Source organism: Lissotriton vulgaris, chromosome 1_1 (genome assembly GCF_964263255.1).
Source record: "Lissotriton vulgaris chromosome 1_1, aLisVul1.2, whole genome shotgun sequence".
In the NCBI taxonomy this organism is placed as follows: domain Eukaryota; kingdom Metazoa; phylum Chordata; class Amphibia; order Caudata; family Salamandridae; genus Lissotriton; species Lissotriton vulgaris.
In genome coordinates, this window is record NC_141685.1 from 901,298,530 (window position 1) to 901,319,538 (window position 21,009).

Consider the following 21,009-nt stretch of genomic DNA (forward strand, 5'->3'; position numbering starts at 1 on the left):
TGCTGCAGTCGGACGAGCCTAGGCATGTTATCTCCACATTGTACAAACAGACACGAGCAGCTATTCCCGTCAAGCCACTAAGAGCCAGGGCAAAATGGGACAAAGATTTGGAGACCCCGCTTACTGATGAGCAGTGGGAGGTTGGATGCCTACAGACAGAAGCAATTACAGGTAATAGCAGGTTACGTTTAGTCCACTACAAATTCCTACATAGACTGTACTATACACCTACTATATAGAATCCGACTCAGAGAGTCAGTCAGATGTGTCAGGTGTGGTAGGGAAGGGGCGGATTTCATGCACCTCGCATGGTGGTGCCCAAAGTTAGCTACGTTCTGGGAAGAAGTCTTTACTGCAATGTCTGCAATGTTAGGGATATAGCTGAGCCCATCGCCGTTGATAGCGCTACTGGGCCTTATTACGACTGTAGTCACCACGCATAAGAAGTATCTGGCACTGGGTATGTTATAAGCGAAGAGAGAGGTGGTGTGCAGATGGGGGCGGGGACGAGCACCTACGTTTAAGGACTGGTTGGGAGACCTCACTGCTTGGCAGGAGCACCTGCACGACTATGCGGATATACTGCCAATGAAATCTAGTCCTAAGGACATCTGGAGTCCGTTGACGGACTATCTACTAGAGCACCAAGAAAAAGACTCAGAAGAAGGTACCAGGGGAGAGGAAGGACTGGAAGAGGGGAGTATATCAGTATGAACAACATGTTGGGGTTGAGTGTATGTGGGTAGACCTTGAATGAGGGGGTAGGAGAGATGGAGGGTTTACTTACGTGACACGAAGCTATACCAGAGTGGGTGTGATGCAGGATTACAGCTGTGGATCTGGCACAGGAACTGTTTGATAGGTACCATCTCGGACAGTAGTAATGATGGGCATTTCCTTGTAGATGATGATGGGTTCAAGGGGTTTATTAACTCCAGAGAAGAACAAATTGCTCACATTTGAGATAATGTTTTGATTGCATAATGAATATAGTACTGCTTAGTCATGAGCTGGAAGAGGATATGATTGTGATGTGTTGTACTTACAGTGTCAAGCATATGTACTACTTTGTAATGTGCCAAAGTCTGATAACATTTTTGTTAAAAAAAATATATATATGATGCATACGTCAACAACATGGACTTGTTAGCAAGACAGCACAATTCCTAAACGAAAATTCCACTGATAATGAATGCAAAGATCCTTTAAGAAAACAATACAACTTTGCATTTACACGACCGAACTACAGACGTTACAGTAGCCAGCACCACGGATCAAATACAACGCTGTCAGGAGAAAGACTAAGGGGCAGATTTACAAAAAAATGACTTGTGTGATCCACAAGCCATTTGGCTGCGCTGCACTGAGCCACTTTCAAAGCACAGGGATGCGACATATTTACAACAAATGTTGCATCTCTATGCTTCCCCCTGCACTGGCGCACAAACTGCTGCTATGCGCCGGCGCAGGCACCCTTGCACCATGGTGCAAGGATGCCTGCGTCGTGGGGAGATTGTTTATGTTCAGGAAGGGTTCCCTCCCTGCACAACAAAAATCTGAACTGCTGTTTTTCAACTTCTATGTGTGCTGCACTACCACACATAGAAGTTGAACAACGTAATTGTTTCAATGATTGTTTATGTGCAGGAAGGAAACCCTTACTTTACATAAACAATCATTAGAGGTGATTTTCTCTTTCTAAGGGGCATATCAACAAGGCGTCGTTAAAAAACTTACCAAAGCTTCTGCAACCGCTTTCGGCCGAAAAGCGGCAATAATTTTATCGCAATATTAGCAAGGTCATGCTCCCGCATGAATCCTTGCTTTAGAGCCTTTTAATGTAACGCCCATCTTTGCATCTCTAATGAGATGCAAAGTGGGAGTTCCAGCTCAAAATAACTGGAGAAATGTTGTTAAACGACATTTCTCCAATTATCAATGGGCACGCTAACAAGCATAGCGATAAGAAAAGTAGCGCTAACCTTGGTTATCGCTATTTTCCTTACGCCTGCTTTTCCTTTGACTAAACAATGTTAGTCAATGGGTGGTGGATTATAGGGCTGAGACCACCCAGCCCTATCAACAAGGATATCGCCGTTTTCCATGGAACATCGCTGGAAAACCAGCGATGTTCCATGGAAAACATCGCTATCTCAGGAATAATTATCGCCACTGCGCTATGCGTTGGTAACACGGCAAAAGCATTGCGAAAATTATCCAAGATAGCAGACGATAAAATTCCTCATGCTAAGGGCGGCCAGCGATAATTATCGCTGCTGCTTGTTGATAAGCCCCTAAGTGTGCTGCAGAATGCAGTACACATAGAGAGAGGAAAAGAAACGAGGAGAAATGAACACATTTCTCCTCGTTGCACCTCCCTACGCCTCCTCTGGTGAGGCGTGGCATTCACACGCGTTTCCAGATTTAAGAGGTTGTAAATCTGGAAATGTGTCTGGGTCCATGGGTGTTGCGTGGCAACACCCCACAGCAACACCCATGGAACATTCCTTTCACGCAAAGTGCTGCGTGCAAAGGGACTGTGCTTACAAGGACAGGAAAAGTCACACATGGTGGCTTTTCCTGTCCTTGTAAATATGGAGCAGTAAAATACGCCACCGGTACATCCAAAAAGTGACAAACCGGAGGCGCAAGGGGCTTGTAAATATGCCCCTGGGTTTGCATACCTGAAACAGTTAAGATAATCAGTAAATTTAAAATATGCACTCTACAAGAATACATAGATTTTGCAAGACTTCTATTGCAATGGCCATGTGTCAAAATAGGAGTCAGACGTCTTGATAGAGTAGTGTCTCGATGCTTGACTAGTAATAACGGGGCATTCCTTTAACACCAAAAAAGAAGACATCTAGTTTCTGAGCATAATCAATAAGTGTGACATTCGATGCCCTTAAATTTGCTATGGGGACTCACTAGGAGGTCACATTTAATTCCAATAAGGTCGCCAATGACAGAGGTTCATCTGCAAATGTTGCTTCCTTTCATGTAAGGAAAATGGAATGCATCTGGACTACTGTTTCATTAGAGCTAGGATCCAGTTTCGAGCCCTTACAAGGCACCAACTGCTGATAGAAGCTATTTTTTCCTGATCTCCTTCAATAAGACCAAAATTGTTGCAGCCATCAATAGAAATAGTGATAACGCATGTATCATGCTGTATTACATGACATTTCATGTCAATAAAAAGATCTCATAAAAGTGAGCAAATTCACTTGACATCACATACAAAGTGCAAATCATTTAGGAACCTCTTTGTATCACAATGGGCCTGGTATTACTACATGCAGAAAGTTTTTTAAACATTACATCTATTAAACCTATTTAACTTTAGCAGATCAGTGACAGGTACAGTGATTCCCTAGAGGTGAACACTGTTGACGAATAAAACTTTTGAAAACTTACGTTTGGTCTGATCTATCCCATATGTATGAATACTTGAAGATAAAAATTGCATTTGGATACATATAGTGTGCTCTGGATCCCTGCCCAATCATAATAAGAGGGAGGTCCTTGTACCTCTTTTCTTCACAGAGGTTAAGGTTTTCCTCTGGCCAAGAAGCACCTACCTTTAAACCACGACATTCTGAAACTTTACCGTGAGAAGTTGAGCGCCAAATTTCTGAACACTTAAAAACCTGTTCACTGACTATACAAAAATCCTTCCAGCTTTGTTGTGATCTGTGAGTTTTCGATTTTTGGTTTTTATGCAAGAATTTGTGTTTTTTCTCACTAAATCAGGATGCAGTTGTCTATGGTTTATTTATTTTATTTATTTATTTTATTTATTAATTGATTTTGTTGAGCGCGACAGCTACCCATAAGGGTTTCCCGGCGCTAAGAGACAGAACGACAACATAAGACAGAAGAACTAGAGATCGAAGAGCCAGGTCTTCACTGCTCTGCGAAATCGCGTGTGACAGTTTTCCATCCGTAAGGCCAGTGGAAGTGAATTCCACAGTCTGGGTCCTAAGTTCGAAAAGGAGCTACCGCCCATTCTGGTAAGTTTGAACCTAGGTACATTAAAAAGATGGTGAGATGAGGAACGAAGAGAGCGAGCTGGAAGGTAAGGGCTGACAAGGGCCTGAAGGTAGAGGGGTGCTGATCCGGCTTTGATCTTGTGCATAAAGCTCAGCGCTTTAAACTTGATCCGGTTTTCAACACGAAGCCAATGTAGCTCTCTCAGGCGTTCTGTGATGTGGTCACGTTTACGACAGCCACAGAGGAGCCGAGCTGCAGCATTTTGTACTAGCTGAAGGCGACGTATGACGGCCTTTGGAGACCCCAGATAGAGCACGTTGCCGTAATCCAATCTGGAGGTCACCAAGGCGTTCACGACAGATCTCTGGGTGTTTTTGGGGATCATCCAGTAGATTTTACCCAGCCATCGTAGGATGGTAAAACAGATGGCTGTAACTCTGTTGACCTGATCTTTCATGGAAAGACCCCTATCGATGATTACTCCTAAGTTTCGCACTTGTTCAGATGGAGTAGGAAGGGGACCCATGGAAGTGGGCCAATGAGTCAGGTTCCAGAGATCGGGTTTGTTGCCAAGAATCAGGACCTCCATCTTCCCGCCGTTTAACTTAAGTAAGTTGTTGTTCATCCATTCAGCTATCTTGCTGAGTCCAGTTTGCAGAGGGGAGGGGGCCGTGGGATCAATTTGAGAGAGTGAAAAAACAATTTGTGAGTCATCGGCATACGAAAAAAGATTTAATCCCGAACATTTATCAAATATCATAAACTCTGTATTAACATTTATTTCTGCAATATAACATACCAACCTATCTCATCGAGAATGGAATTGTCTTTGTATATATGTTTGCAGCTCTCTAAGATATGTGCTGTGATGGGGGTGTAATATATCTTTTCAAGTTTTGCAATTTTTTTTATTCTACTTACGTCCTTTTCTCTCTCACGCAGTAATTGATTCGGCAAAATAAAAAAATGGGCATTATTTGCATTCGAATCCCAGTTGTTTACATAACTTGAGTCTTCAGGAAGTAGTCTGCGGAAAAGATTTGCTATTCCACAATTGAATTTCTCAATGAAGCTGTTGCTATTTAGGATTTTACCATCCATTTTCTATCATTCTAATTTTGGTTTTCTACCCACTGTGGTTGATTTCACTAAAACCACTCGGTGATCTTCTGGAGGTCGGTGATATTATGGGGTCTAAAGATTCCAACTTGCCAGGGTTAGATTCATTACAACTGTCACAGAAAAGAAGGTATAGAACTTGCTTTTCTGACTAACCATAATCCAACTTTTCAGCAGCCTCTCCTGATTAGCCAGCCTTTGATAGGCTGAACCAAACTGCTCTGATGAGGTGTGAGGTGACCTGTATAGAGACAAAGGACATCTGGCAGGAGGAGATCTGCAGCTGCAGAGCAAAAGCCAGAATGGGAGTGGAGTAGCCAAACTGGAGACAGGAGAGGACACAGGCTCACCCCCACATCCTGCAACCCCAGCCAGACAGAACCCCAGGAATTGAACTAGAGAAGGTTGGGTGAGGAGTGTTAGGGGAACTTAGACCTACCAGCGAGTTTGCTGAACGAGATCTAAACCTCCAGAAGAGAGTTGCTCTGTTTTGGGTTCTAAAAGAACAGTGCTTTCTGGGACAAGAATATGCCACACTTTGAAAGAAGCTGTCAGACTTTTGGGTGGCACCCTGTGTAGGAAAGTAGTATCTGCTTCTTATGGTTACCCCCACTTTTTGCTGATGTCACACTGTTTTTGGCCTAGTCTGACTAGGATCCTGCTATCCAGGACTCCAGTCTATCTGCTTTCTCCCTTTAATTGCAATTCATGTACTTTAGGTGCACTACAGATTGGATACTGGGGTACCCTTATCACTCCTTAGTATATGGTACACCATGTACCTAGGGCATTGTTACCTCAGGAACATCACATGGGCTTTAGAATGTATTATGCTACCCCTGAGATGCCATCCAAATTGACACGACAGGCCTGCTACTGCAGACTGTGTAAGATGGTGCTTGCACCACTTACTGAGATATAGGTTCATTACATCTCTCTAAATCACTACACTCAAATACTTTTCAGTCACCCCTATGTCAGGCCTTAACAGTCCTGAAGTCAGGGTGTTGGGTTTTATGTGACAGGGTGCCCATGCATGAGCAGAGCCCCTCTGCAGCCTTTGGAGACCATTCTCCGGGGTTGTCTGTGATGCAGCCAGAGATATATGTTTAGGTGCATTATAACCTCGCGGTAAATGCTAACTTAAAACGGCTGCTTTGAAACTTGTTGTGTTTGGTGTCAACCACCTTGGAATCATACCTCAACACCAGTAACTGGTGTGGAAGGTATGATTCCACCCTTCTAGAACCATTATTGTGGGTCACCGATCTACCTGGTACCAGCTTTCTCGACCTGAGCAGCTCAAAATGGATGCTGCCAGCCACAGACTTGAGTCTGACCTCCTGCTGCAGAGCCAAGCCTGCGCAGAAGAAGGCATGAAACTAGGCATCCTGTCACAGGGAGGTGTAACCACCTCCCAGACAGGATTTAGTGTATTGAGGCTGGGTGGGTGCAAGAAAGTCTGCACTGGGGGCACATTTGGTGTCCCTGTGCATGGTCGAGCTCAAATCAGTTCTGGGAGTCCTTGGCTCCTGCTCTGGTGCGAAACTGGACAAAGGACATTGGTGTAGCCACCCTCTGTCCTGCCCCTCCCATAGGAGGGCCCTCAGAATCTTTCCAACCCCTTCCCATCAGTATAAAGTGGGTTACCTGACTACAGGACTTTAGATTTTACCTGGAAAAGATTATGCTTAGAAGAAACCAAGTACTTCGACTGCCTGCACGGCACTGGATGACTGAAGAATGTCCCTTGGAGTAAAGGAGTTACTCACCTGCAAAAGCAGGCACCTAAATGCATCTGACCGGTTTGCTTCTCTCATGCTCCTGAGGACTCTGAAGATTTAAGGAACACAAGAGGTAGATTCTTGAAGGTCCCTGAGGTCAATCTGTCATCTCAGTGATTATGAGACCAGTATCCCTCGTGTGGACTGAGCAACTCAAACCCCTGTACACCACATACTTTTGCAAGTGAATGTGGTCAGAGACAATTCCTGAGCCTGTGCTTTAGGCTCCATATAGCCCTCACCCGAGCAGTATTTGCACCAAAGAGTGTCCTGTGGGCTGGTTCTTTGCAGACTTGCTTGAGTTCTCCTAGCGATCCCTGGTCCGTTGGCCTGTAGGTCCTGGGGAGGGTCACCTTCTAAATTCTTGGGCTTACATGATTTCTCCAGATGTGTCCTGACTCTCCATTGCTTAGAGAGTCCCCTGGACCTTGATGGTCTACTCCGTAACCTGTTTCCTCTGACCGCATGGGTTACATTTGCCAAGGCTTGTTGGTGTGCCAGCCGGTCACCGATGCCTCAGCACTCGACATCCTTTGTGGGACAGCTCACCTCCAGATTCTGGTTGTCCTCAACATCTCCTGCTCCCCGACCACTGAGCCCCTGGTCAACAGAAGTGACCCAGAATCTGTCCCCACGGCTTTTAGGTTCCTCTCACCTTGAATCCAGGCTTGGATTCCACCGGACACTCTCCGCCTTCCTGGTAGCAGTACCTCTTTGCAGCTCTCCATTGAAATCGACAAAGGTTTCCGACACCAATTGACACCTCTGCACCCGTCTCCTCTAGGACAGGTAACATGGGTAGCTCAGTACTCGCTGATGGGTTGGCCTTAGAACATTTTAAGTTCCAAAGGGGTTGCTCGAACTCCTCTTAGAAGTGTCCTTAACTTGTAATTTTGTAATCCTTTCCCATGGAGTTGTACGGAGCACGCGTCTGTGTTTCCTCACTGCACCCGTCCTCCGTGGGCTCCCTGTGTCACTCCTCTGGGTGGTTCCTTGGGGTCCCGGTGATTCTACATGCTCTAGGCACTGTGTCTAGTCAAGTCGTTGTTGTTATACCATTTTTAGGTCTCGCCTAGCGTTAGCAGCGCGCTTTGAGGGCCTTTTGGAATCAATACGGATTCCAGATGTGCACGCGGACGGAGAGAAGATGTGCACGCAGGGACTGGATGCTTTACTCACGGCGTGAGACGGACGCACTATATATTTCGCACTGGCGACAGCTTGTCTTCTCTTCTCTTTGCTCCTTCGCTCCTTCTTTCTCAGGTCGCTGCCAGCCTGCCTGCTCTTTTTTTTTCGCTGTCTCTCTCGTTTTTCTAACCCTCTGCCTCTTATTTCTCCTCTTTTCTGTCATCATCATCTTTCTTTCTGTCTCCATATCTCCCTTTCTCTCATTGTTTTCTTTCTAGTTTTCAGTGTCTCCTTTCGGTCTCATTGTTCACTCCCTCCCTTCTTTGTCTCCCTTCTCAACCTCTTTCCTCTCCCCCTTCATTTCTTTCAATCTCCATATCTCTCTCCTCCTCACCTCCATCGCCTCTCTGCTTTATTCATCCTCCCTCTCAACACAAACAGGCGCGCGCAGAAGTCCCACTCCGTTTTATTTTATACTGCTGCCGAGTACAAATTTAGTTCACACAAATACATGTTTTTAACGCCACAATGAGAAAAGGCGAACTTTGGGTGTGTTACTGCTCATGCCGTTTCGTTCAGAATGGCCACAGGAGGGCCTTCCGAGTCAATTTGCAGCAATAGTCTGTGTTTAAGATTCCTTGTTGAGCTCTGACCACCCTGGCCCCCTGCTGTGACAAATCCTGCAGCGGATGCAAGTTATTATCACTTCTAGGCCAAAGTAGGTGTGCACGTGCACCAATACATACACAAGCCACTGGATATCCATCGCAGGAGTCAAGAAGTACACAGAAGCAAGAATACTCGCAAGAGGAGCTTTGTGACATACAGGGGGAAACTGTTCACACTCCATGTGTATTTTTTAGCTTCATCTCCCAAATTATTTACCTCCATCATCCCTATTAGGGATTCTGTGGGGGTGGGGTGGGGAGGAGGGTGGTGCAGGGTGATACAAGCCTTCACCTTTCTGACGAAAAGAGTCCCTTGTAGTTTGTACCGTATCTTGCCACCCCTAGAACCGTGCAACGTAAGTAGGGTGCATTCTGTTATTCACATTAGTGCAGACTAGTCGGAGCTGAGCAGCACCTAATGGGGTTCTTCAACCGTACAATGTGCTGAAGCTGAGGGTCTGAGAAGCAGTTACATGTAAGAATGGCAAATATAGCGTGGTTTCTGAGAGTTGTCACAAGATGCGGTCCACAATGGCTGTGGTAGCGTTTTTTTCTTAGCTTATTTTTGCATTCCTGTACATCGCCAATTGGACCCAAATATATTGGAGCCTTTACATGAGCACCGGTGCATTACACAAGGACACATGATTTTTTTTGTTGGGATGGGAGATCAATTGATTTGCCCAGAATCACAGAATGTTAAGCCAATGCGAACCTCAGAACCAGAGACAGATTTACTGCCAAAGAACGCGAGCGTAAGGGGCTGTGCAGTGCTAGCCAGTAAGATTATATGTTTGCATGCTTTATCTCCCTGGTACGTGGACCCAGAATTAACATGCACTAGTTTTGCTCTTACATTGTGTTTTGGGCAGAGCACCCCTCGACGACTGCACCCTATTTCAAAGAAGGACTTTAGATCCGTAATATCCCTTTAACGCACTCTCTCAACCACAAGGCAGGGCCGACCCGCTCGAGGGCTGCGATCATGCGACCCCTCCCTGCACCACTGTGCAAACGCACCCCCTGGAGCGTTGTAAATTGTGGGATTTAGTCCCCTTCAATCCTGAGGGTCGTTTGGGGCCAACTAGCCCACCAAGTACCTCCAGTTAGAACCACAGAGCAGCTCAGTAGAGGTTACTGGAGGTACCTGGTGGGCTAGTTGCCCCCAGGGACCCTCAGGATTGAAGGGGACTTAATCCCGCAACTAACAACGCACCAGGGGGCGCGTTTGCACAGTGGTGCAGCGAGGGGGCAGGGCCTGAAACAACAAGTGTGTAAACACCGCCCCCCTGGCGTGTTGTAAATTGGGGGATTTAGTTCCATTCAATCCTGAATGTCATTGGGGCCAACTAGCCCACCAAGAACCTCCAGTAAGCGCCATAGAGCTGTGTTGCAGAGAGGTGGTCTGTGGCCATGCCCCTTTTTACACCACTCTGCAAACACAGCTTCTGGTACACTGCTAGTTGGGCGATGAGGTCCTCTTGTGTCGTGAGGACCTCAGGATACAAGTGGACTTCATCCTACGAGCAGCAGTGCGGCAAAAGCCGTGTTTGCAGCATGGAGTAAAAAAGGAGCGTGACCTCGGAACACCTCTCTGCAGTGCAGCTCTGTGGTGCTTACTGGAGGTACCTGGTAGGCTAGTTGGCCCCCAGGATTCAAGGTGATTTAATAGGGACGTTATAGTTAGAAATTAGGGTTTAAAAATAGCGTGCCTCAAACCTATGGATTTTTCAGTGAATCAAAGGTTTTTTAAATGCTAATTTCTAACAATAACGTCCCTGAAACATTTAGTTTTTTCAGTGAATATATATATATATATATATATCTGGATATCTCCGAACCTCTTTGTAGTGCCCAGCCGGAACACAACCAAAGGACGAAATACAGACTCCAAAATATTGTGGAAAATGCAGGTCTTTATTTCAGGATGTATATATATATAATTTTCAAACAAAAGTAAAACCTTAAATCAATTATTTTGGTACAGTACCTCAACATCAGTTGATCATGGGTGATTATAAATGTCACCGTCCTCAATGACTTACAGGTGTTTCTCGCAAAGAGTAACAATAAATGTTTCAGTCCCGGAGCCTTATTCTACATAGGACTACAGTTCAAAATTAAACAGCATAATGCAGATCGCATTTGATGGTGGCACAAATTCATGAGGGTGCAAAAGCAGACATGCAAACTCTATTGCTGTGCCACAGTGCCTGCTTTTCATCCCAACAAACCTGGTCGAAGTGAAATTTCCTCTGACGCACACCATTCCTGGCATCCCACACTAATCCTCGAGACCAGGTGATTCAGAAGAGTCTTCTCATGCAGGGAAGTGTTTGTTCATATCTCTTTATATCTGCAGAAAGTTCCGTTTAGTAGATAATGTGGAGCAACATAGCATAGAAAGATTGACTGACTCAGGTGGGATCTCAGGTAATGAGCCCCACAACATTTTAGTAGCGTTGATCATTCTGTTAAACTGCAAGTATTATGGATTACAGACCTAATTCTGTTCCTCTGTTTCTTGGAAAGTGACAAAGGTCTCTTAAAAAAACAGGTCTCTCATGAATCTGAGATGTCCCCTATGCCACTGAGTGAATTCAATGTATTGTGATGCTCTTCTGAGCTCTAACACTGCCCAAAGTTGTTCCGTAGAGGTGTATGCATATAACCTATGCAACACAAAACAAATGGTGGCTGGGTAATGTTTGCGCAATTACAACCGGTGTAGTGTTCTTCAAGTGTAGTGGCTCAAGGGAACAGGGGAAAGCAGCCACCTGCGTCCCCAAGGGGAATCATCTGTAGAACCAGAGGATTCAAGGACAAAGGATAAATGGTTCCCAAGCACAAATAGATTTCTTATAGTTTTTAGAGAAAATATATCCACTTTTAAGCCAATAGTCTTTCAAGAGTCCAATCAATTAGTTCTTTTTATTTTCTTTATCTTTTCTCGTCACACATCTGAGAATTCTTCATCAGTCTTCCAATATTTATAAAACGTAGCCAGTGAAAAAACAGAGCCAACACGTGTTTCGTCATGGGGCACAGTCACCCAAATGACTTCTTCAGGGCATATAGATCAAATGTCTCAACGCTACTAATAAATATGGGACGCATCTAATGTAGCAGGGAGTACTCTCCTAGAATACATCTTTATATCTACCTACTTGAAGGACTCCACAAAAGGAATAAATAGAGTTCAAATTCTCTACTTGGAAAACTATTGGTTTCTGGAATTGGCGTATATATACCGTTGAGAAATTTGATCTAACACTTTTTAGTGATGCTTTAAATATACAAATTAGTTCGAGTCATATTAATATGAGAAATAATTCAAACAAAATCCGTCTAATCATTCACAGTAAAATTGAATGATTCTGCTCTATGCAAGTACACAACTATAATTAATAACAGAACAAAAAAATAACATTTCCCAATGCATTTCGAGTCTTATCCGACCCTTCTTCAGGGGAATACAATTCAAATAGCGAATCCAACGAATTTGTATATTTAAAGCATCACTAAAAAGTGTTTGATCAGTGAAAAGACTTGTGAGTTTATTCACATGGAATATATTTGGGGCATTACAATATTGATGAACCTGATGAAATATTTGAAACCCTAGGGACAGCGGGTGAGCTCCCAGTCAGACCGAGTCCTTCTGGAACCCATCACACCCAAAATAAATTGGAGCAGTGAATTGATAAGAAAAAAACGAGAAGTATATTGGGTATTAACCCTAGACACTTGTAAAAAAGGCCTAAATCCGGAAATACCATGGGCCCAAGTACACACCAGTAATTGACAACAGGGTACTATATGATTAGTCATGGTATGCCAGTTATATCTGAATGATAACCTCTTAGAAGAAATTAATAGGATGATGTAAGAAAATCTATGCAGGACATGCATGACTACATCTCATCTTGAGGTTTATGAATTTCATTTAGGTATACTGTGATCATCAGGCATAAACAATGAGTTCACTTCCAACATCTCTTTTTTCATTAAAATAATACTCAATCTACATACTACATTCCATTTTGAGGATTATAACTATTTAGGTAAACTGTGGTACTCAGGCATAAGCAATCATTTCACTTTTAACGTCTCCTGTGCGAATACATAATACTTCTTCCTTCTATGGAGAAATCTGAATGCATAAAATGCCTGTAGGTAGAACACCCCTTGTCCATAGAGAGAGACAAAAAATCCCTCATGTAACTCTAAAATGTTGCAAGTTATTTAGATGATATTTCCAGACTAGTTATATACCAGATTAGGAAAACTGGCCACGTGATCTATGTAAGTACAGGAAAATACATAGACTTGGTAAGAGAACTTCAGATCATATAAAGGGGAATCTGGTACCTAACAAGAAATATAGGTCACGTAATTTATTGTGAAGGGTTTTACTTTTGACAAGGTGAGAAATTATACAATACGATCAAAATAAAGAAAACAGCTTGATATTAATGCCCCCATACATATATATTTCAGAGGTTTGAGAACAATTCTGTAGACAATAATAATCAGGGGCGTAGGAGACACTAAAATTCTGGGGGGGACAGGGACAACCTTGTGGACATTCCGGTGACCCTATACAAATCACTGCCCGTTAAACGAATACAATTGCATACAAATAAAAAGCCTGGGCATATGGCTGGACACAAGTCTAAACTTTAAACAACAAGCAACCGTCCTGTGCGCCACCTGCTTCGGCTTGATGCGGATGCTCAGGAAGGTGTTGCCACTCCTACCCTTCCAAGCACGCAGAATAATGGTGCAAGCCATTATTTTTTCTCGTTTGGATTACGGAAATTCCCTATACCTGGGGGCTCCTATCTCCACCACTAGGAAACTCTAGACTACTCAAAATGCAGCTGCCCGCCTCCTCCTAGGCCTTAGCTGGCGAGAAACTGGCACAGCAGCTTTGAAGAAACTCCACTGGCTACCCATTAAGGCCAGAGTTCTGTTCAAATCTATGTGCATCATGCACAGGGGCATGTGGAAGACCGCTCCATCTATGATTTGTTCTCTGGCGACCCCTTATCTTCCTCATAGATCTCTGAGATCTAGTACAGCTTTCTTAGCCACAATAAACAAAACCAAACGTGCTAGATGGGGCAGGCGATCCTTTTCCTGGAATGCCGCCAAGGCTTGGAACTCCTTGCCTGGTACCCTTTGCAGTGAATCTAACCTGCTGAAATTCCGGAAGGATCTGAAAACTCTCCTTTTCACCTAACTTGGCTCTCTTAGCCCTCTCTTGATTCAGACAATACAGCGCTACGAGGCCTCCGGGTTGTTTGCGCTTAACAAAACACAATTAATTTTATTATTTTATTTATTTTATTTTACAGATTTATAGAGCGCATGGCTGCCCATGGGCGTCCCAGCGCTGATAGACAAGAACCTAGTGAGAACCTAGTGAGAAATGCTTTATGGGAAAAGCCTTGTTTTAAGTGCTCTGCGGAATGAGAGAAGGTTGGGTTGGGCTCTAAGGTTTGAGGGGAGCGAGTTCCATAGTTTAGCCGCGTTAAATGAAAACAGTCGGCCGCCTGGGCGGGCTTTTCTGATCCTGGGTACCGAGGCTAAATTGCAGTTGGAAGAGCGGAGCGTTCTTAAGGTGGTGTGGGATGAGATAAGGTTTTGGAGTATGGGAGGGGCCTTGCCGTGCAGAATCTTATGGGTCGTGCAGAGTGCCTTAAATTGGATTCTCTCTTGAATGGGGAGCCAATGTAGGGCCTTCAAGGACGGTTTGGCTGAGCATCGACGATGGGTTCCTGTAAGAATGCGGGCTGCCGCATTTTGAGCCGTTTGAAGTTTTGCTAGAAATTTTTTAGGGGCCCCCAGGTATAGGGCGTTGCCATAGTCCAATCGGGATAGTACAAGGCCGTGGATGAGGAGTTTGCGGGATTGTGCCGGAAGCAAGGGTAGTATTTTCCTTGCTGATCTTAGCAGGCCATGACAGGTTCCAGCAGTTTTCCGCGCTTGGGCTGAGAAGTTGAGCTCTTCATCTAACCAGATGCCCAGGCTCTTAATTTCTGGTTTGGACACAGGGGGAGGGCCCATGGCTGACGGCCATACGGAAATGGAGCTGTATAGAGATTTGTTGCCTAAAAACATTATCTCGGTTTTTTCGTTGTTTAACTTGAGGTGGGAACTGCTCATCCATTTCGTTATTTCGATCAAACAGGTGTGAAGGTTGGGAATGGAGTGGTCTTGCTGGTTAAGGGAGACCACCAGTTGAGTGTCGTCAGCATAGGTCAGTAGTTTGATACCGTAAGGGGCGACGACTTTCTCGAGGGGGGACATATAAACATTAAAAAGGGTTGGGCTCAGAGATGAGCCCTGGGGTACCCCGCAGTTGATGGCTGTAGGTCTGGACGTAAAGGTGCCCTCTGTCACCTGGAAGGATCTGTTTTTGAGGAAGGATTCTAACCAGGCCAGAGCCGTTCCTGTGATTCCAAGATGTTTGAGTCTTTGGATCAAGATTGAGTGGTTGACGGTGTCAAATGCAGCGCTGAGATCCAGGAGGATTACTGCCACTGATCCCCCTGAGTCTATGATCTTCCTTGCCTCTTCGACTACTGCCAATATTGCGGTCTCGGTACTCTGGCCTGGCCTGAATCCCGTTTGGGAAAGTTCCAGTAGTTTGTTAGATTCGAGGTATTGGGAGAGATTTTTGTTGACATGTTTCTCAGCTATTTTGCTGATACCTGGGAGTAGGGAGATCGGCCTGTAGTTGCCGAGTTCCAGTGGATCAAGGTGGTTTTTTTTTAGCAATGCTTTCACCATTGCTCTTTTCCAGCTGGAAGGGACGGTGCCTAGGGTGAGTGAATTGTTGATAAGTTTTGTCAGATAAGGTAGAATAGTAGATCCGACTAGTTTCAAAATATTAAGTGGAGCAGGGTCAGTTGGGCTGCCACTTTTAATGGAACTGAGTATGAGGAGGGTGGTGTCAGTTGTAAGCGGGGTGAAGGCTGACAGCTGAGTGGTGGGCAGGTTGACGTCCGGGGGGGCAATAAGGGCGTCCAGGGGGGTAGGGGGAAGTGATTTGATGATGTTAACAATTTTTGAGTTAAAAAATTCTGCAAGTTCATTGCAGCGAGTAACTGAGGGTTCCACCGGGGGGGGGGGCTCCGGTATTTTGAGGAGTTTCCTGGCTATTTGATACGTTTCTCGGGCTGAGTTGAGGGATGATTTAATTTTCTCCTCAAAGTAGTTGATTTGTGCGGCTTTGATTGCTTTTTTGTAGGTGAGAAGAGTAGTCTTGTATTCGATTTTCCTGGTTTGGTCAAAATTTTTCCTCTATTCTCTTTCTGATCTTTTGCAGGCTTTTTTTAGGAGTCGCAATTCATCAGTGAACCAGGGGGAGGTGGCTTTGTTCCGTGGATTACAGGAGATTTTTTTGGGGAGAGTTTTGTCTAGGGTGTTGCCTATCCATGCTGAGAATTCTGCATCAGCGCTAATGGGGTTGTTGTTGAGTGCAGGCGGGGAGCTCTCTAGGTGTTGTTTCCAGATTTCTGCATCTAGTTTAGACCAGGATCGTGAAGGCTTGCTAGGAGGGGCAGTGGGACGGGGGGCGCGAGTGATCTGCCAGTTTAAAGGGACAAGGAGATGGAAACTCCTAATAATAATAATAATACATTTGAAATGAAATATTGAGGCAAGCAGGCATGTAGTCACAGTTTGCATCTACGCTTTATTGTTATTTACATTTACATAGTAATCAGACCAAATGTTAAAAAAGCATGTATATGGACTGCATGTATCAGGACTGTAAACTCCAATAGTGCTCAATATGAGTGTGCATCGAGCCAAGGACCGGGAGGGGACCCTCTTTTGTTTTTCCGGTTTCGTTTTTTTCTACCCGATACCGATAATCGTGTCAGTGTGATCCCTCCTTCTGTAGTTCCCGGTCGCCGTTTTCCAAGTACGTTACTTGGAAAACGGCGATCGGGAACTACAGGAGGAGGGATCACACTGACACGATTATCGGTATCGGGTAGAAAAAAACGAAACCGGAAAAACAAAAGAGCTATTGGAGTTTACAGTCCTGATTGGTACTGTTCGACGGAATAATTTTAAAATTGAGAATACCCCACGATTAAGCGTTTTAGAATCCACTCCCAGGCGCATGCCCGAAGCATTAAATGTGCATCAACGTCCTTGTCAATTTTTGGTCTACTATTGGCTGACACTCGGACTGGGTAGGTGCACTAGAGGCAGCACCCCGGGACAAACGTAAGTCTAGACTTAGTTTCTGCAAAAGATATCCGTACATCATGACTCAGGAACTTCCGAGCCGGGGTCATAGTTTGACTCATGGCTGCATATATTTCTTCTTCTTTTTCTATTTAATTTTTCTAGTGACTATATGCCCGGTAATGTGCGGGCGCCGAATGTTCTAGGCAGAGGAGACATCCCTCAACAAGCGAGGTGAGCACTCTCGAGGATTAGTAACTCTGACGGCACCCATTTCTGATGGTGCCGACCTTGCATTCACTTACGCCAGCTACTTAGACTTTGAGCCATTTTCATAAATAGATATGGGACAATTGTTTTTTACTACCCATGCGAAAGACGAGCTGTTGTAATTTATGCCATTGTGTGGTTTCCTCCAGTTTTTGACAATGATATCTCATTAGGGGGTTACCCTATTGAGTAACCACCTGTACCTTGAGTGTCTCGTGTGCTGGTTCTGTTGTTTCTATGTGTAATTGTTGTGCACACAGCTGTGGCACATTTTATGACATCAAGTTGTTACTGATGTGCATATAACTTTGTCTCACTATGTTCTCTTTCCCTAGGTATTGAACATGAGCGGTATACACAATGAAGTTGTAGCCAGACTATAGGTATACAAACCTACCGCTAGCCCTGTTAAATTTAGGGGGCATTTTAATCCAATTCACGTGCAATTTCATTTTATAGTATTGGTCCTGATGAAGCGCGACCGACCCTCAAGGCGACATAGGCGCGAAACATGTTGACCCATGACCTTCTTGATTCCGGGGGGTTAGTATGCCCACAGGAACAAGAATTTTTTTAGCAGCTAAATCTGCTATGGGTATACAAATGAGACATTTGCTGCATATTTATTCTCCATTTGTTAACCCAATTTTCACTTTGCACACACTTTTTTCACCCTTATTGGACCCCCACCACGCACACCCACATGCACCATCCGGCTGTCCTAAAAAGTTCTCCGATAAAGAGACCCTTTGAGGGACCCGTAGGGAATTGCAGCGCCGGCCCTGCGAGGAGCAAACGCCCGATGATGAAGCATGATACCCCCAGGGGTGTGTGAGGGCAACAGAGGACAAAATATGTTTTGTCACTTTTTGGGTGGGTCCGGTGCACCTAGGGTACTTTTCTCTTTTTCTCCTACTTTCCTTTCTCAATATACAGGTGACTATTTGCACCCTCACGTTTCGGGTGACTATTTGCACCCTACGTCAAGGAACAGTGTCCCCATTGTGGTTTTGCTAGAAATAAGATGCCTGATTTTTGATTTTAATGTAGGAATGTTTGCATTTATGTATTTATGATTGTATGTATTTTATGTACTATTAAAGATAAAGTTGAGACGGGTTCACCTGAAGAAGGCTCTAAAGCCGAAGTGCGCGTCGTGCCCCTCTTTTTTATAGACCACCAGCCTTAACATTATGTTACAACCCCTCCTTTAGGTTTTTAAGTCTATTGTGTACAGTATTTTTTTCTTTGTTTGTAAAAACTAAAATGTGTGTTTGTACAAAGAATCACTATATATGAAAAATGAAAAGATAAAAATAGTCTTGATAAATGTGATGAAAACATAAAGAACAAAAAATGAGCGAATAAAGAAAATCTATTTTATAAAAAAATTAAGAGTTTATGTAATAATTTTCTAGATAAATAAACTACACACTGGTTATCTAGGCCTTATTCACTTTGATGTTAAAGTATAAATATAACTTGTGGTTAGCTTGTCTTTCACCCTAGTAAAGAGCGTAATGATACAGGCCCACTAAATATATATTACTGTAGAAGACAATTCAAGTGCTGCATAGTTTGTTAATCTAAAGTATTTAAATGACTTTGATAATACACTGTACCTTGAATGCTGATAAAGTTTTCTGCTTCAGTGTTGGGAACACGGTTGCTAAAATCCTGCCGCTGAATCATTTCTATTTGGGATAAGCCTGAATGGAAGAAAAGCATATTTAACAGTTAATATCTTGTCAATACGGACAGTTCCTTCATCATCTAAAGCCATATTGACTGTTGCTAACAGAGGCTGCTATTACAGGGCTATCAAATTTTGGGCTTTTGGGCTTCCAAGTTTCCTTTACCAGGATACGATAAATTCTTACCTCTCTAAAGATTCTGTGAGTTAGTGGAACCTTTGGGAGACATTGGAGAACAATTTTGGGAGCCCCAAGAAGACCTTTAGGAAATGTCCAGGGAAGACAATAGTTAAAAAGATCCATGAGCCGGAAAAGTGAAATATTCTTCACTACAATTTGAACTCCTTTAAGTACTGCATTGTCTGAGAAACAAAACATATGTCCCTATATAGTGGAAATAAATGTCTACACCTGTGTTGTTTCCACAAACATTGTAACAGACATGAGAAAACACTGCTCATGTTCTCACAGAATGGATGTTTATAAGATCTGACAGATGAAAACACTTCTGGTAATAGTAACCAGGCTTTGTTTAATATGATTTTATGTAAGTGCGTGGAATTCCCACATTGTATCTTAGTTTTATTTAAGAACCCTTGCATATATTTGCTGCACTTAACAAAAAAGAATGTAACAACAAAGAATGGCATAAAATACATATGCATCTGCAGATTACTACACGGTTGTCATTGTTGAGGTAGGGAAGAGGCGGCATGAACTGCTCGAGGCTTACTCATCTTGAGTCATCGCCCTTACTCAAACTCAACAGTGATGATAAATGGATAAATGCCAGAGGACACTGTGGTCATTCGCATGAGTAATATACACACATATACATATGTATTCACTGAAAAAACACAAAGGTTAAAGTAATGTTATAGTTAGGTGAAATGTTCAGTAATAATGTAATGCTTTATACTAAAAAAATTACAGAAATTCACCAGTTATAGTTACAGTTATGTCAAGTAACTATAACTGGTGTCCTAAGGTAACTATAACTCGCGTCCCCACCATGTACAGTTTTCTCAACAATACTTTTACTGCATATGTTGCAGTGATATTATCAATGATGTTATAGAAGGTGTCATGAGCGATGTAATATGAAGGTAATTAGTAGTGCATGACAAGAGCGTGAGTTATAGTTACCTTAGGACATGAGTATAGTTACTTGAGATAAGGTTAACTATAAATGGAGAACTTCTGTGGGCTTTAGAGTTTGAAATGTAATGTTTTTACTGAACATTTCACCTAACTATAATGTTACTTTAACCTCTGGTTTATTCAGTGAATTTCTAGTTTTCTTCATGTAAAGTAATATTTTATTTCCATACGGAAATCCAGCCTCCGCCATGCACGCCATCGGCCCTGCATGGTCCGAAATTGCCTGTAGGGCCTAGCCTGTGGCCAAACCCTGAGACCAATACCCTGCATAGGCCAATCCCACACTGTGCATGGCTTTTGGCCGTGCTTGGTGGGGGTTTGGCCACAAGGTCTATGCCCACTGCCCAACAGCAGTCAACCCACAGTGCACAAGGCCTTTGGTCTTGTGCGGAGAGCGGTTGCCCACTGGGCCTGCGCTGTGCCCTGGCCCTGTGGCCAACCGCCCACATGCAGCCAATCCCATGTTACGCAAGGGGTTGGCCACAGGCCCATGACCAACCCCCTCAAAGGGAGCCAATGTCAAAATGTGCAGAGCCTTTGGCCGTGCATGGCAGGGGTGCATGCCAGGGGCTGTGCAGGCCAGGGACTGGCCAACCCCCACAGGCAGCCAAACCCAAGCCACGCACTGTCTTCAGCTCTCCACAGCAGGGGGTTAAACCTTTGCCACGCAATGTAGGATTGGTCTTTGGACACCAGGGAGCCCATCCGCCGGGGCTAAAACATATATATTTTCACCAACCTTTAGTAGGCTGTGAGTACCCTATTCCTTGGGGCCAAATTAAACCAAAAAGGGGAGGGGGGCCAGAAGCCACCGTCCCAAGACTTATCAGGCCCAAGGGCCCTATCCCCTCAGGCTTAAAGCCAAACAAAATGGGGAGATGCCCTCTCCCTGAGCATTATTAGAACCCGGGTACCCCAACCCCGGGCGAAACAAAATCAAACAGGGGAGGGATGTGGCCCTTCGCCGTAAGCCTTTTTGGG

The 21,009-nt window shown here is 44.1% G+C and overlaps 1 protein-coding gene across 3 annotated transcripts in view; it reads right to left on the bottom strand.

The window, feature by feature from the left end:
• The window catches only part of LOC147748145 (complement C3-like), a 1,551,795-nt gene that overhangs the window by 428,593 nt on the left and 1,102,193 nt on the right, over positions 1-21,009 (bottom strand). For all 3 annotated transcript variants that reach the window (XM_086959014.1, XM_086959019.1, XM_086959009.1), the window contains exon 23: positions 18,796-18,882. In XM_086959014.1, coding sequence (XP_086815140.1) covers positions 18,796-18,882 — 87 coding nt within the window. The remainder of the gene's footprint in view (positions 1-18,795; positions 18,883-21,009) is intronic.